The sequence below is a fragment of the Notechis scutatus genome, chromosome 14 (assembly GCF_049901735.1).
Source record: "Notechis scutatus isolate UNSWTSFEM ecotype Mainland chromosome 14, rNotScu1.2, whole genome shotgun sequence".
NCBI lineage: Eukaryota > Metazoa > Chordata > Lepidosauria > Squamata > Elapidae > Notechis > Notechis scutatus.
The window spans coordinates 7,736,398-7,749,269 of NC_142022.1; the positions used below are offsets into that span (position 1 = coordinate 7,736,398).

At 45.2% G+C, this 12,872-nt stretch overlaps 1 protein-coding gene and 1 long non-coding RNA gene across 2 annotated transcripts in view; both read right to left on the reverse strand.

Annotated features, from left to right (window-relative positions):
- Positions 1–12,872, reverse strand: part of LOC148129522 (uncharacterized) — a 268,357-nt gene that overhangs the window by 120,963 nt on the left and 134,522 nt on the right. The gene's annotated exons all lie outside the window — the stretch shown is intronic.
- ADAMTS4 (ADAM metallopeptidase with thrombospondin type 1 motif 4) overlaps positions 198–12,872 on the reverse strand; it is an 18,029-nt gene continuing 5,354 nt past the window's right edge. Inside the window, exons 3-9 of the mRNA XM_087943495.1 lie at positions 11,884–12,016; positions 10,596–10,763; positions 9,276–9,562; positions 8,067–8,253; positions 5,716–5,891; positions 5,374–5,549; positions 198–2,912 (exon numbers count right to left, since the gene is read on the reverse strand). Coding sequence (XP_087799621.1) covers positions 2,033–2,912; positions 5,374–5,549; positions 5,716–5,891; positions 8,067–8,253; positions 9,276–9,562; positions 10,596–10,763; positions 11,884–12,016 — 2,007 coding nt within the window. The 3' untranslated portion in view covers positions 198–2,032. The remainder of the gene's footprint in view (positions 2,913–5,373; positions 5,550–5,715; positions 5,892–8,066; positions 8,254–9,275; positions 9,563–10,595; positions 10,764–11,883; positions 12,017–12,872) is intronic.

Genomic DNA, 12,872 nt, shown 5'->3' on the forward strand with positions numbered 1-12,872 from the left:
ACTCCCAGAATTCCCCAGCTAGCATGCTTGAAAGCGGGTGGACTACAACTCCCAGAATTCCTCAGCAAGACGGCTCTAAGGCGTGTGAACTTCAAACTCCCAGAATTCCCCAGCCAGCAGACCGGCTGACTTTTCCGCCCTCTCCTGCCTCAACCTGGGTTTCATCCCCCATAAAGAACCATGCCAGCATCAGGACCAACTGTATAAATAGCCTTAAATAAATAAAACAGCTTTTTTTATTGATTTTTCAGAAAACAAACCATTAATAAACCATAATTAATAATATTAACATAATGCTTATTAACCCCAATGGGTACCCAGGCCCTGCCTCCTGGCCCCGGGGGACTCGCCTCGAGGCGCAGGTAGACTCGGGCTGCTGCCCGTTAAATTATAACTTAATTAAATTAACTTCAGGGTCAGCGATCCCTTTGGTCGCAGGAGAAACTGGGGTGGGGTGGGGTTGCGTTGAAGGGGCTCCCCTCTGGTTCTACAGAGGGTTTAAATAGATGCACCCCTCCAGGGGGGAATTTTTGGGGAGATCTTGGGTAGGGAGCCCTCATGAGAAGATCAAGTCAAGCTGAAGAGTGGTTAGCAAAAGAGAAGAAACTTGGAAAGGTGTTATGAGGAGCGTAGGAAGAAGTTTAGGGGGACACTTAGGTAGGACTATCTCCTGGAGAAGGAGGTGAGAAGTAGGTAGACAACCCTAGGACAGGGTTAGCTGCCAAAGCTGATGTGTGGACTTCAACTCCCAGAATTCCCGCTCTACCTCCTAATGTGAGCCAAGGACACTGGCCTGCAAAGCTAATTACTCCATTCTAGGTCACCTTCTCCAGATGTTTCATTGCTTTGCTCCTCCACAATTCAGAGGTCCTTCAAGGCCCAACCCTTCGCATGGATCTCACCCATAGCTTCTGGAGCCACGTTCCTCAACCTTGACCAAGTCTTGGAAAAAAGGATGGACTTCAAACTCCCAAAAGTTTCCCTGAAGGAACATCAACAAGGTAAACCCAGGATGGAGCTCCTGGATTCACTCCCAAGTCAACCAGGCCCAGCTGGTTATGAGACCCAGAAGAGGACACTGGTTGGCCGGGGGAATTCTGGGAGGCGAAGTCTTGGAAGTCGGATGACTTGGGGTTCAAGGGTTGAGAAACCAGATCTGAAAGCATGGTAGGGTTGAAGGACTTTCCTTGGCGTGATTGAAACCCTTGCTTCTCGATGGGTTGGGTTGGGTTGTCCTACTCTGCAATTTCTCTGATGCCAAGGAGAAGTTAGATGGACCTTGAAGAGATGGGTTCCGCCAACCAAAGAAGAAGAACATTCTTGGAAGCAGGAGAAGAAGTTAGATGCAAGGTGGACCGTTCCCACCAACCAAAGAGAGAAGAACATTCTTGGAAGCAGGAGAAGACATTAGCAGAGGAGGAGGAGGAGGAAGCTCTCCAAGAATGAGGTAGACACAGTAGATGGACACGTCTTTCCTGGCCGTCCCAAGAAACAGGTGGGCCTACAATACAGATAATCCTCGACTTACGACCGTTCGTTTTAACGACGGTTCCAAGTTCTAACATCACTGAAGAAGAAGACAGGTGAGTTATAATCTGTCCTCTCACACTTAATGAGTGTCGCAGCACCCCCCACGATCAAAATTTGGGCGCTTTGGACAACCGGTATGTGTTTACGACGGTTTGTGGCATCCTGGGGGAAATCACGTGGACGCCATTTATCGACCATCAAAACCAAGCAAATTCCATGCGGGGAGCTGGATTCGTTTTAATGGCCGCCCGATTCGCTTAAGGACTGCAGGGATCTGCTTTAAAGCCATACGTACGCACCCTGGCCGTAAAATTGGGCGTAAAATCCGTCAAACTGTTGCTTAGGCGCGCAGATTGTGGTCGTAAGTCAAGGGCTACCGAGCGAAATGATGGCACCTGCTTGATGACCAAAAGGGTGCGTGGCCTCTTCCTCCTCCCTCCCTTCCCCGGCTCCTCTTTGCTTCCCCCAAAGGACAAAATAAATAGATGAAATAATAAATATACTACAGATAACGGCCAGATATGAACCATCCAAAAGTCCAGGTGTCGTACAGAATTGAGCCACCAACAGAGCTCGGCTCCCGCTTTGCCAATTCTCTTCGGCTTCTCCATGTTTTTGTCCCAACGAGGCCTTTATTTTCCTCCTTTTGGGCTTTTGTAGTTTTTTTCTCGTCCGTCTTTTCCGCCCCGTTCCTTCCACATTCTTTCTCTCCCCTTAAATCTTCCCAGGGGGAATTCATTCGACCTAACAAACCAGTGCTAAATTTATCCCCGCTGTGGCCATTGCTGCCCGCTTGGTTGCCTTTCCTCCCCTCTTCCCTGGTCCCAGATCTGGCTCCTGCTTCACTTAACGTCCAAGTCCGTTGTCCATGGCGAGCCGAGAAACAAAAAAAGACACCCCCCCTCCCAATACCAAGCCTTTTGCCAAATTTCGGGCCCGGTTGCCTCACATCCTCGTGTCCAGAGGCCCTATTTGCTCCTCGCCGGCTCTGTAGCACCTCCAAAATCCTGGCTTTCTGTTTCAGCCACTGGTTGGAGAGGCGTTTCGTGGGCTTGGGGACGAAGAAGGTGTATTTAAGACGAGGGGTCTTCTGATCGGACACCACCAAAGCTTGCACGGTGAGCGGCTCTTTCAGTGGTCCCGGGCCGGTGATCATCTCCATGGGTTTGGTGGCCCCCGTGTAGCGCAAAGTGACACCGCCCCGAAGGTGAACATCCTGTTCGGAGGGGATCAGGATGTAGTTGCCGTTCAGGGCGTAGGAGCCGTCCTGCCGGCGGAGGGCCAGGTAGATGCCGTCGCTGGACGTGGCCGAGCTGCTGATCTGCCGGATCAGAATGCTGGTGGCTCCGGCAGGGATGGTGACCACGTCGTTGTAGCCGTACCTGCAGGGTGGAGAAAGAAGGAGGCAGGGAGGTGAAAGGCTGATCTGGAAAAGGATGGGTGTTTATTGCTTTAGAAGTTGCTCAAGATGGTGGACATCCTTACATATCCCTTCCTCCTCCTATTTCCCCCTGAACAACAACCCTGCGAGGTGGGTAGAGCTGCAGAAGAGGAACTGGTTCAAAGGCTTTCATGCCGAACACGGGACTAGAACTCACCCACTCCTGGGGATCGGCCCCAAATCACCCCATTGGCTTTCCCTGCCTAAGGCGGGACTAGAACTCACTCTCTCCTGGTGATTGGTCCACCAGAGTCACCCAGCTGCCTTTTATGCTTAAGGCAGGACTAGAACTCACAGTCTCCTGGTGATTGGCCCAAAGTCACCCAATTGACTTTCCTGCCTATGGCAGGACTAGAACTCACCAACACTGGGGATTGGCCCAAAGTCAGCCAGCCAGCTTTCTAAGGTGGGACTAGAACTCCCAGTCTCCTAGTGATTGGCCCAAAGTCACCCAGCCAACTTTCATGCCTAAGGCAGGACTAGAACTCCCAGCCTCCTAGTTTCTAAGCCAACAACTTCCCCCTGTCTTTAAATAAGCCCTCCTGGTTCTAACCTAAACTTAGCTTGATGGGCGGTGCAGAAATTTGAAATAAATCGATAAATAAAAGCATCAAGTTTCCTTTTTTTTAAAATCTGTTTATTTTCCCCTATTTGTACCCTGCCTCAATTCTAGAGGACTTTTAGCTGGGTATCACAGAACAAGAGTCAACAATAATTACAAAATTAAAAGCGGGTTGAAAAAAGAGTCCAGATTTCACCGCCGTAGACTCTCTTTAGGGTATCGAACTCACGTCTCCCTCTTAAATCTCAGGAGGACCATCAACCCTTCCAACGTGCCCAGATATTCCGGTGTCGCTAACACTTTGAAGCAAGTTTATAACAGTGCAAACTCCTTGTACACGTGGCATCGAGTTTTATAAAAATCAGTATACAGAAGGAGTGGTTAGCTTGGCAGCGGGGCAGACTAGCTCTCTGACAAAAAAAAACCTCACCAGGATAGGAGAAGGTGACTCATAATTTACAATTTGTAAGAGAATTGGGGTGGTTTTTTTGGCGCGGGGGGGGTGGGGGGGGTGGTATGTGGAAACCAAAGAGAAATGAGGCTTTGAAATCACAGGACATCTGAGCGTGTTACCGCTGGAAAAGCCAGATGTTTCAGCCTGGGCCTAACAATTCGCTTTTAAACTTGATTAATCCTCTCGGGGAAGCACGCTTGGATGATTAAGCTTGGGCCGAAAGAGTGGGAAACGTGGACTGCGTTTGGATTTGAGGATTTGGGAGGCTGCCACGAAGAAGAAGAAGAAGAAAAGAAGAAAAGAAGAAGGAAGAAGGAAGAAGGAGAAGAAGAAGAAGAAGAAGAAGAAGAAGAAGAAGAAGAAGAAGAAGAAGAAGAAGAAGAAGAAGAAGAAGAAGAAGAAGAAGAGGAGGAGGAGGAGGAGGAGGAGGAGGAGGAGGAGGAGGAGGAGGAGGAGGAAGAGGAGGAGGAGGAAGAGGAAGAGGAGGAAGAGGAAGAAGAAAAGAAGAGGAGGAAGAAGAAAAGAAGAAGAAGAAGAAGAGGAGGAGGAGGAGGAGGAGGAGGAGGAGGAGGAGGAGGAGGAGGAGGAGGAGGAGGAGGAGGAGGAGGAGGAAGAAGAAGAAGAAGAAGAAGAAGAAGAAGAAGAAGAAGAAGAAGAAGAAGAAGAAGAAGAAGAAGAAGAAGAAGAAGAAGAAGAAGATCATCAAATTATTCTCCAAAGCACTGAATTGCAGGATAAGAAACAATGGATGGAGACTAATCAAGCAGAGGAGCAACCTGGAATGAAGGAGGAATTTCCTAAGGGTGAGAACGATTAACCCGTGGAACAACTTGCCCCCCAGAAGTTGTGGGTGCTTCATCACTGGAGGTTTTAAAGAAGAAACTGGAGAGGTGCTTGTCTGAGATAGTATGGGTTCTCCTGCTTAAGCAGGGGGCTGGACTAGATGACCTCCAAGGTTCCTTCCAGCTCTATTCTGATTCTGAACTGGTGTTTCAGCACGCTATGTTGCTAAAAAAAAAATGGTAAGAGTGGAATGATGCAAACCTCCAGGGAAGGGAAGGGAAAAAGAATATCAGAATAATAAGAGTTGGAAGGGACTTCAGAGGTCTTCTAGTCCAACCCCTTGCTCAAACCAGAAATCCTACATCATTTCAGACAAATGGCTGTCCAATCTTTTCTGAAAAACTTGGGAGGGAGGGAGGGAAAGAAGGAAGGAAGAAAGGAAGGAAGGAAAAAATAGCAGAATAACATCGTTGGAAGGGACCTTAGAGGGCTTCTAGTCCAACCCCCTGCTTAAGCAGTAAACCCTACACCATTTCAGACCAACGGTTCTCTGATCTCTTTTTAAACCCTCTTTTCAACATCTTAAGCCCAAAGGCCACTTACTGAGGCTTGGTGAAAGAGCGATAGATTTTTGTGCATCTCGAATTGTCTCCACCGCACACCATGCATTTGTCAAACTTCTTCTTGGACCCGATGACGCGGTCGCAGCCAGCGTGGACACAGCGTCCCTGGACACAGACCGAGGTAGAGTCCGGCGTGCAGGGCGTCCCATCAGCCACCTAGAACCAAGGAAGAATCTCGTTTTAGTCCCGTTCCCGCGATCTGCGACTTTCCAGGTGATTGTGGCCACGGAATGTGAAATTGGCGACCACCGGAGCGCACCTGGAGGAACATACCCCACCAAATGGTGGATTGAAGTTCCCGGTTTGCTAGCTTCGAACTTACCCTTGGCTCCAGCACGTAATAGTAGCCCAAGGCATGGGATTGGCAAGTCAGCTTGCATTGGTCACGCTTGGCCACGCCGCTGTAACGTGGCACCCAGTCCATGGGCGATGGATAACCTTTGAACATGTCAATTCGGTGGTTGTATACGGCACACTGTTGCTCACGGAAGGTCAGAGCTGGAGGAAAATTTAAAAAAAATTAGAACCCTCGAATCAATTTTGGGAAGGGAAAAACGAGTAAAAAAGTCCCTGCTCGTACGCCGAGGACTACCATTTTTCAGGATTTCAGCAGTTGCCCTAATTAAATCATGATCCTCGAGCCAAGCTTCAAAAACTTCAAAGCATTTCGCAAACCTGTCGGCATGATTTGTATGAAGCTGGTTCTGAGGCACGTAATTCACTATCACCTGTGACCCTATTTAAGCTTCAAAGGATTTATTAGGAGCGAACATGTCGGCTTGGCCTGTATGACGCAGATTCTGAGGCACGTAATTCACTATCACCTATGACCCTATGATCACCTATTTAAGCTTCAAAAACTTCGAAGGATTTATTAGGAGCGAACATGTCGGCATGGCCTGTATGAAGCTGATTCTGAGGCACGTAATTCACTGTTACCCTTGACCCTGGTTTCCACCCAACCCCTTTGGGTGCATCCTAATTCATATTCTCCAACGAAACACATTCATAGCCAAGAGTCATCAATCATGTTCTCCAATTAGAGATTTGCGGGGCAGAAATTCCGGTAGCTTTGTTACAATCTTGGCAAAATAAGCCTGAAATGCACTTTCATTTCCAAACTGCTGCCCTGGTCTTTCAAATTTCTTTCCTTCCCCCCCTCCCCCGCCCCACTTCTATTCGTGACAACTCTAAAACAGGCATAGAAATTTCACCACCTTCCTTGCCACAATTGTTAAGGGGGGTCACCGCCATTGTGGAGTTAGCGACATGGTTGTTAAGTGTTACGTGACAACTGCAACTGTCGTAAATAAGAGCCAAGCATCTGAATTTTGATCACGCCACCACGGGGATGCTGCAACGGTCGTAAGTGTGAAAAATGGTCCTAAGTCAAAGTTGTAACTTCAAACGCTCACTAAACAAACTTCCCCTCCAGGTTTCTAGATTACTAACCACTGTAGTATACTTTTTTTTTTTCTCACTCTGGCAAGCCAAGCATGATTCGTTCTGGAATCTCGCTCTGAAATTCCTCCCAGCTTGGAGCAAACATCTGTTGCCAGAGCATATTTTGGCTCTGGTCTCACATTCATGGCGGGTCATAAATCGGGAAAGCGAGACCCTCCCTTCCACTGACCCTTTGTGCTTCGAAATTGTTTTCCCTGGCTCACATCCTCCCATTGTTCACATTTTTTTGAACGAGGCGCTGTTGCGCCCATCAAAAAAAAACAAAAAACCACGAAAGTGGATCAAAGATCCTTGAGAGATCTGGGTGGTTTTTTTGGGGTGAAATAAAGCACCTTGCCTGCAAATAAAACTGGGAAAACAGCAAGATGATAGATAGATAGATAGATAGATAGATAGATAGATAGATAGATAGATAGATAGATAGATAGATAGATAGATAGATAGATAGATAGATAGATAGATAGGAGAGAGAGGAGAGAGAGATGATAGATATAAATAGAGAGGTAGGTAGGTTGATGATAGAGAGAGAGATGATATAAATAGAGATAGGTAGGTAAATGATAGATAGATAGATAGATAGATAGATAGATAGATAGATAGATAGATAGATAGATAGATAGATAGATAGATAGATAGATGGATGATAGAGGTATATATAATAGATATGGAGGCAATATACAGATATAGATATAATAGATTGAGCTAGATATATAGATACAGATATATAGATATACAGTAGATAGATTAGATAGATGATAGATATAGAGATAATAGATATAGTTATATATACAGTAGATATAGATAGCTTAGATAGATAGATGATATATATAGAGATGGTAGAGATATAGAAGTAGATACAGTAGATAGATGTATAGATATAAAAGAAGAGACAGACATCACGATCTCCAGAAGTAAACTATATGATCCACTTAGTTTTTGTTAGCCTCTGCCAACATCGTCAGAGTGTAAAACTACCATTGAAGAGATACCCGCCTATATGCATCATTGATCAATTCAGTGGTAGTTTTACACTCTGACTATGTTAGCAAAGGCTAACGAAAGCTAAGTGGATCATATAGTTTAATTTCTGGAGATCATGATGTGTGTATCTTCTTTTATAGCTACACCTGGGATTCGTGTTTTTAGGATAGTTTGCAGAGATAGATATAGAGATATAGATATAGATAGATAGATAATATCTGAGCTTACCGTTTCCATCTGGGCAGTCCTGCACATTGCAAGAACGGAATTGAGTCCGCTTCCCCTCGCAGTATTTGCCACCGTTTCGGGGAACCGGTTTGTTGCATTCGCGGGTCGAGTACTGAACCCCACCGCCACAACTGCGGGAACAGTCGCCCCACGGCCCCCAGGGGCCCCAACCTCCATTGGTGGGAATCTGCAAGGAGTGAAGAGAACGGTGCAAAATGTAGAAGAGAATAAAAAAACAACAACCCAACAATCTCGGATCCTGTATTCTAAACCAAAATCGCAGAGGGGAGATACAGGTAGAATAGAATAGAGGGTAGAGAATAGAATACAGAATAAAGTAGAGTGCAATAGAACAGAACAGAGAATGCAGAAATAAAAGAAGAGAAGAGAATGTAGAGGATAGAAATAGAATAGAATAGAATAGAATATTGGAATAAAGAATAGAACAAAATAGAGAATAGAATAGAATAGAATAGAATAGAATAGAATAGAATAGAATAGAATAGAATAGAATAGAATAGAATAGAATAGAATAGAATAGAATATTGGAATAAAGAATAGAATAGAACAGAATAGAGAATAGAATAGAATAGAATATTGGAATAAAGAATAGAATAGAACAGAATAAAGAATAGAATAGAGAATAGAATAGAATACTGGAATAAAGAATAGAATAGAACAGAATAGAGAATATAATAGAATAGAACAGAATGATAGGATAAAGAAGAGAAAAGAAAGAATATAGAGGATAGAAATAGAATAGAATAAAAGAATGGAATAATAAAATTAGAATAAGAATAGAATAGAATAAGAATAGAACAGGATAGGAGAACAGAATAGGATAGAGAAGAGAAAAGAGAAGAGAATATAGAGGATAGAAATTAGAATAGAATAGAATAGAATAGAACAGAGAATGTAGAAATAAAAGAATAGAATAGAATGATAGGAGAATTAGAAGAGAAAACAAGAATATAGAGGATAGAAATAGAATAGAATACAATATATAATAGAACATAGAATAGAATAGAAGATTGAAATAGAATAGAATACAGAATAAAATTAGAGTAGAGAACAGAACAGAAAAGAATAGAAAACAGAAAAGAATACAGGATAGAGTGGAATGGCACACTCTATTTGGCCAAACGGCTGCTGCTTGTAATTCAAGAACAACCTTGTAGGGTTTTTTTCCACTCTTACATGCAAACTTACATTGTAGGCCTTCAGCTGCGTGTGGCTGATGCATTGGCCGCTCATGCAGCTCTTCCCTTCGCCGCAGGGCGTCCCGTCCGCCCAAGGGAAATATTTGGTCTGGCACATGAACTGCCCGTTGATCTGGCCGGTGCACCAGAGGGAGGAGCAGGGAGGGTGCATGTTGGGACAGTGGCGGGATTCGGTGCCGAAGCTGAGCTGGCATTGCTGGTCCACGTTGTAATTGTTGCCAGGGAAGACGGCGGGCAGCTTTAGGGGCTCGTGGGGCTTGTCCAAGAGGCAGGAACCTGAACGGAGAGGAAGGGAAAAAAAATTGAGTTTTGAGAGGTTGGCGTATCAAATACTAGCTGGAGACCCGTGCTTTGCTATGAAACTTTGTGGTGGGGCTTAGTTTTGGGGGAGGAAAATAAGGGGAAAAAATTCTGCCTCTGTCTACCAGCATTCATCGGTATTCATCTGTCCAGCGTCCCTGTCAGTGTGTGAGAAAGGTGAGGGCTGTTTGGAAACTGAAACAGCATTTGCTGTGAGCAAGAAGGAGACAGCAAGGAGCCTTGGGTGTGGCTTAGCTCAACTGTTCTGTACTAAAGCTGCTTGGTGCTCTGAAACTGAAACTCCTCTGCTTGTGTTTTGCATTGGGAAGAGATTTCTTTTCAGGTGGGGAGGGGGAGCACAACTCCTTAGCATCAGAGCGTGTTAATAATAATAATATAGGAAATACTATAATACACATCTCAAAATCTCCAGAACTGTAAAGCCTACAAACTTGAAATTGGGCATGTATGTTCCTCTTGGCTTCTAGGGGCTCACTAAGAAAGGATTTTTTTTTCCGAAATGACCATCAGAGCATTAATATTTCCTATATTATTTTTATTATTATTAACACGCTCTGATGCTAAGGAGTTCTACTCCCCCTTCCCACCTGGAAAGAAATCTCTTCCCAATGCAAAACACAAGCAGAGGAGTTTCAATTTCAGTTTCACAACACCAAGCAGCTTTAGTCCAGAACAGTTGAGCTAAGCCACGCCCAAGGCTCCTTGCTGTCTCCTTGCTCACGCAGCAAATATTCTTTCAGTTTCCAAACATCCCTCAACTCTCTCACACACTGACAGGACACTAGCCAGATGAATATCGATGGATGCTGGTAAGCAGAGGCAGAATCCCACCCCCCTTATTTTCCTCTCCCCAAACTAAGCCCGACCACATAGTTTCGTAGCAAAGAGCGAGTATCAGAACTAGTCTACTACAAAGGAAGAGGCAGTTAAGAAGAACGGTTGGCCAAGAAGGAGTGAGATACAGACGAGAAGAGAGACCAAATCGTACCGTGGCCGTTGTCCAAGAAATCGGTAATGAAGCGGCCGCTACACGGGGACCACATCTCGTCAGGATTGACCGGAGACATGACGGAGGCCATCATGTGGCGGGTATTGCTTTGACGGTTCAGCTCCTTGCAGTGTTTGTCGTCGTCGTGCAACATATTGAAGACGTGACCTGCGAGTCGAGAAGGATTATTTCCATTTTGCTCTTTCCATATCTTCTCCTGTGGCCACCAGAGCGATACACCCTTAGTTTACGTTAGTTCGCTCATGGGAGGCTTAGGATGTCAAAAGTCAGCTCTGTTGTTTTTTTTTCCATCCCTTAACTCAAGTTTCTAGTCCCCCTCGAGGTCTTTCGAAGGGATGGGCAAAGATTACAAGCAAATAAACCCAGGAACCAAAGAATTATTGTAAATATATTGGATATACACTGGACTAAAGATTTACTGAGCAGAAACAAAGTTTGTGGAAATATTTGAATGATTTATCCAAGTGTTGATTTTAGCAGATTTTAGCTCTCTCTCCCCCGCCCCCTTCCTTCTCCTTCTCTTTCTCCTTATCATTCTCTTTCTCTCTCTTTTGCTCCTCTCTCTCTCCCTCCTTCTCTCTCCTCTCTCTCTCTCCCTCCTTCTTTCTCTTTATCATTCTCTCTCTCTTTTTCCTTCTCCTTATTCCATTTCTCTCTTTCTCTCCACTTTCTCTCTCTCCCCTCCTTCCCTTCCTCTATCTTTCTCTCCTCCTCTCTATCTCTCTTTCTCCTTCTCTTTCTCTTATCTTCCTCCCCCTTCTCTTTCTCCTCTTTCTCTCTCTCCTTCTCCCTTTTCTCTCCCTCTTTTTCATTCTCTTCCTATCCCAGCAAAACAAACTGATCTTGTTTTTCCACCTTGCTTTAACACCACTGAGAGAACTTCAGTCTGATAAGGACACTAAAAAATTCTCTCACGGTGATCCCTGACAAAGAGGAAAGCAATGATGCTCTCAGGCCCCATCTATAGCTGTGGTGATCTGATAGGCATTTTCTCTGACAATAAACCTTGCTGACGTTTGTCAGAGTCCGAAGGGACCTTGGAGGTCATCTGTTCTAGTCCAGTGTTGGAGCACCCTTAACTTCTGGAGGCAGCAGTTCCACTGGTTAATTATCCTCACTATGAGGAAATTTCTCCTTAATTCTAGGAGGTTGTCTTGATTTATTTCAAGCTGGAGAACTGTCCAATAAAAGCCCAGTTTGATTTGACTGGAGTTAAGCCGCTTACTTTACCCAGATTAGGGGTATCTGTCGATCTGATCCCACTTACCCAATTCGTGGGCCGCCGTGAAAGCCGACTGGAGCCCATCATCCTCGACTATGGAACAACTGCGGGCCGGATCACACACGGTGCCCACATCTGCCATGCCCAGAGTACCACAGCTGGAGCGTCCACAGAGATCCTGCCGGCAAAGAGAGAAACGTTGCATTGTGACGATTGTTTTCCCTTCGCTCCACTGACGAGGCTTCAGTTCCTAACATTTGTGCCGTCGACAGGTACGCAAGAAACCTATTTTTCATTTTAAAAAACCACAAATTGATCCGGAAGCTGACCTTGTCTCAAAGCCCAGCAGTATCACTTCTATGTCCAGAGCTGAATTGGAAGAATCTGTAATTGCAGGAATTTTAGGGGATTGAAATGGCAAAGAGGTGCCATTTCAAGAGTTTGGAAGACCCTGCTTTTAATAAAGCAATTTAAGTTGGTCAGGAAGGTTCTAGAGTGGGGTTTCTCAGCCTTGGAAACCTGAAGGTGGATGTGCGTCAAGATTTTCAACTCCCAGAATTCCCCAGCCAGCATGCTTTAAGATGCATGGACGACAACTCCCAGAATTCCCCAGAAAAATGCTTTAAAGTGAGAGGACTTCAACTCCCAGAATTCCCCAGAAAAAATGCTTTAAAGTGAGTGGACTTCAACTCCCAGAATTCCCCAGAAAAATGCTTTATGGTGGGTGGAATTCAACACCCAGAATTCCCCAGAAAAATGCTTTAAAGTGAGTGGACTTCAACTCCCAGAATTCCCTAGAAAAATGCTTTAAGGTGGGTGGAATTCAACATCCAGAATTCCCCAGAGGCATGCTGGGAGTTGAAGTCCACCTGTCTGAAAATTCTCCCAAGATGGAGAAACTTCCGTTTTTGTTCCATTTTCCTTCTAGGAAATCAACCTTTTGCCATTCCTGCATTCTTCATTTTGTGAAAGCGCACATGAGATGCTCTTGAAGACCCCCCTCCAACTCCGATGCCTGCGAGATGGGACAGGTG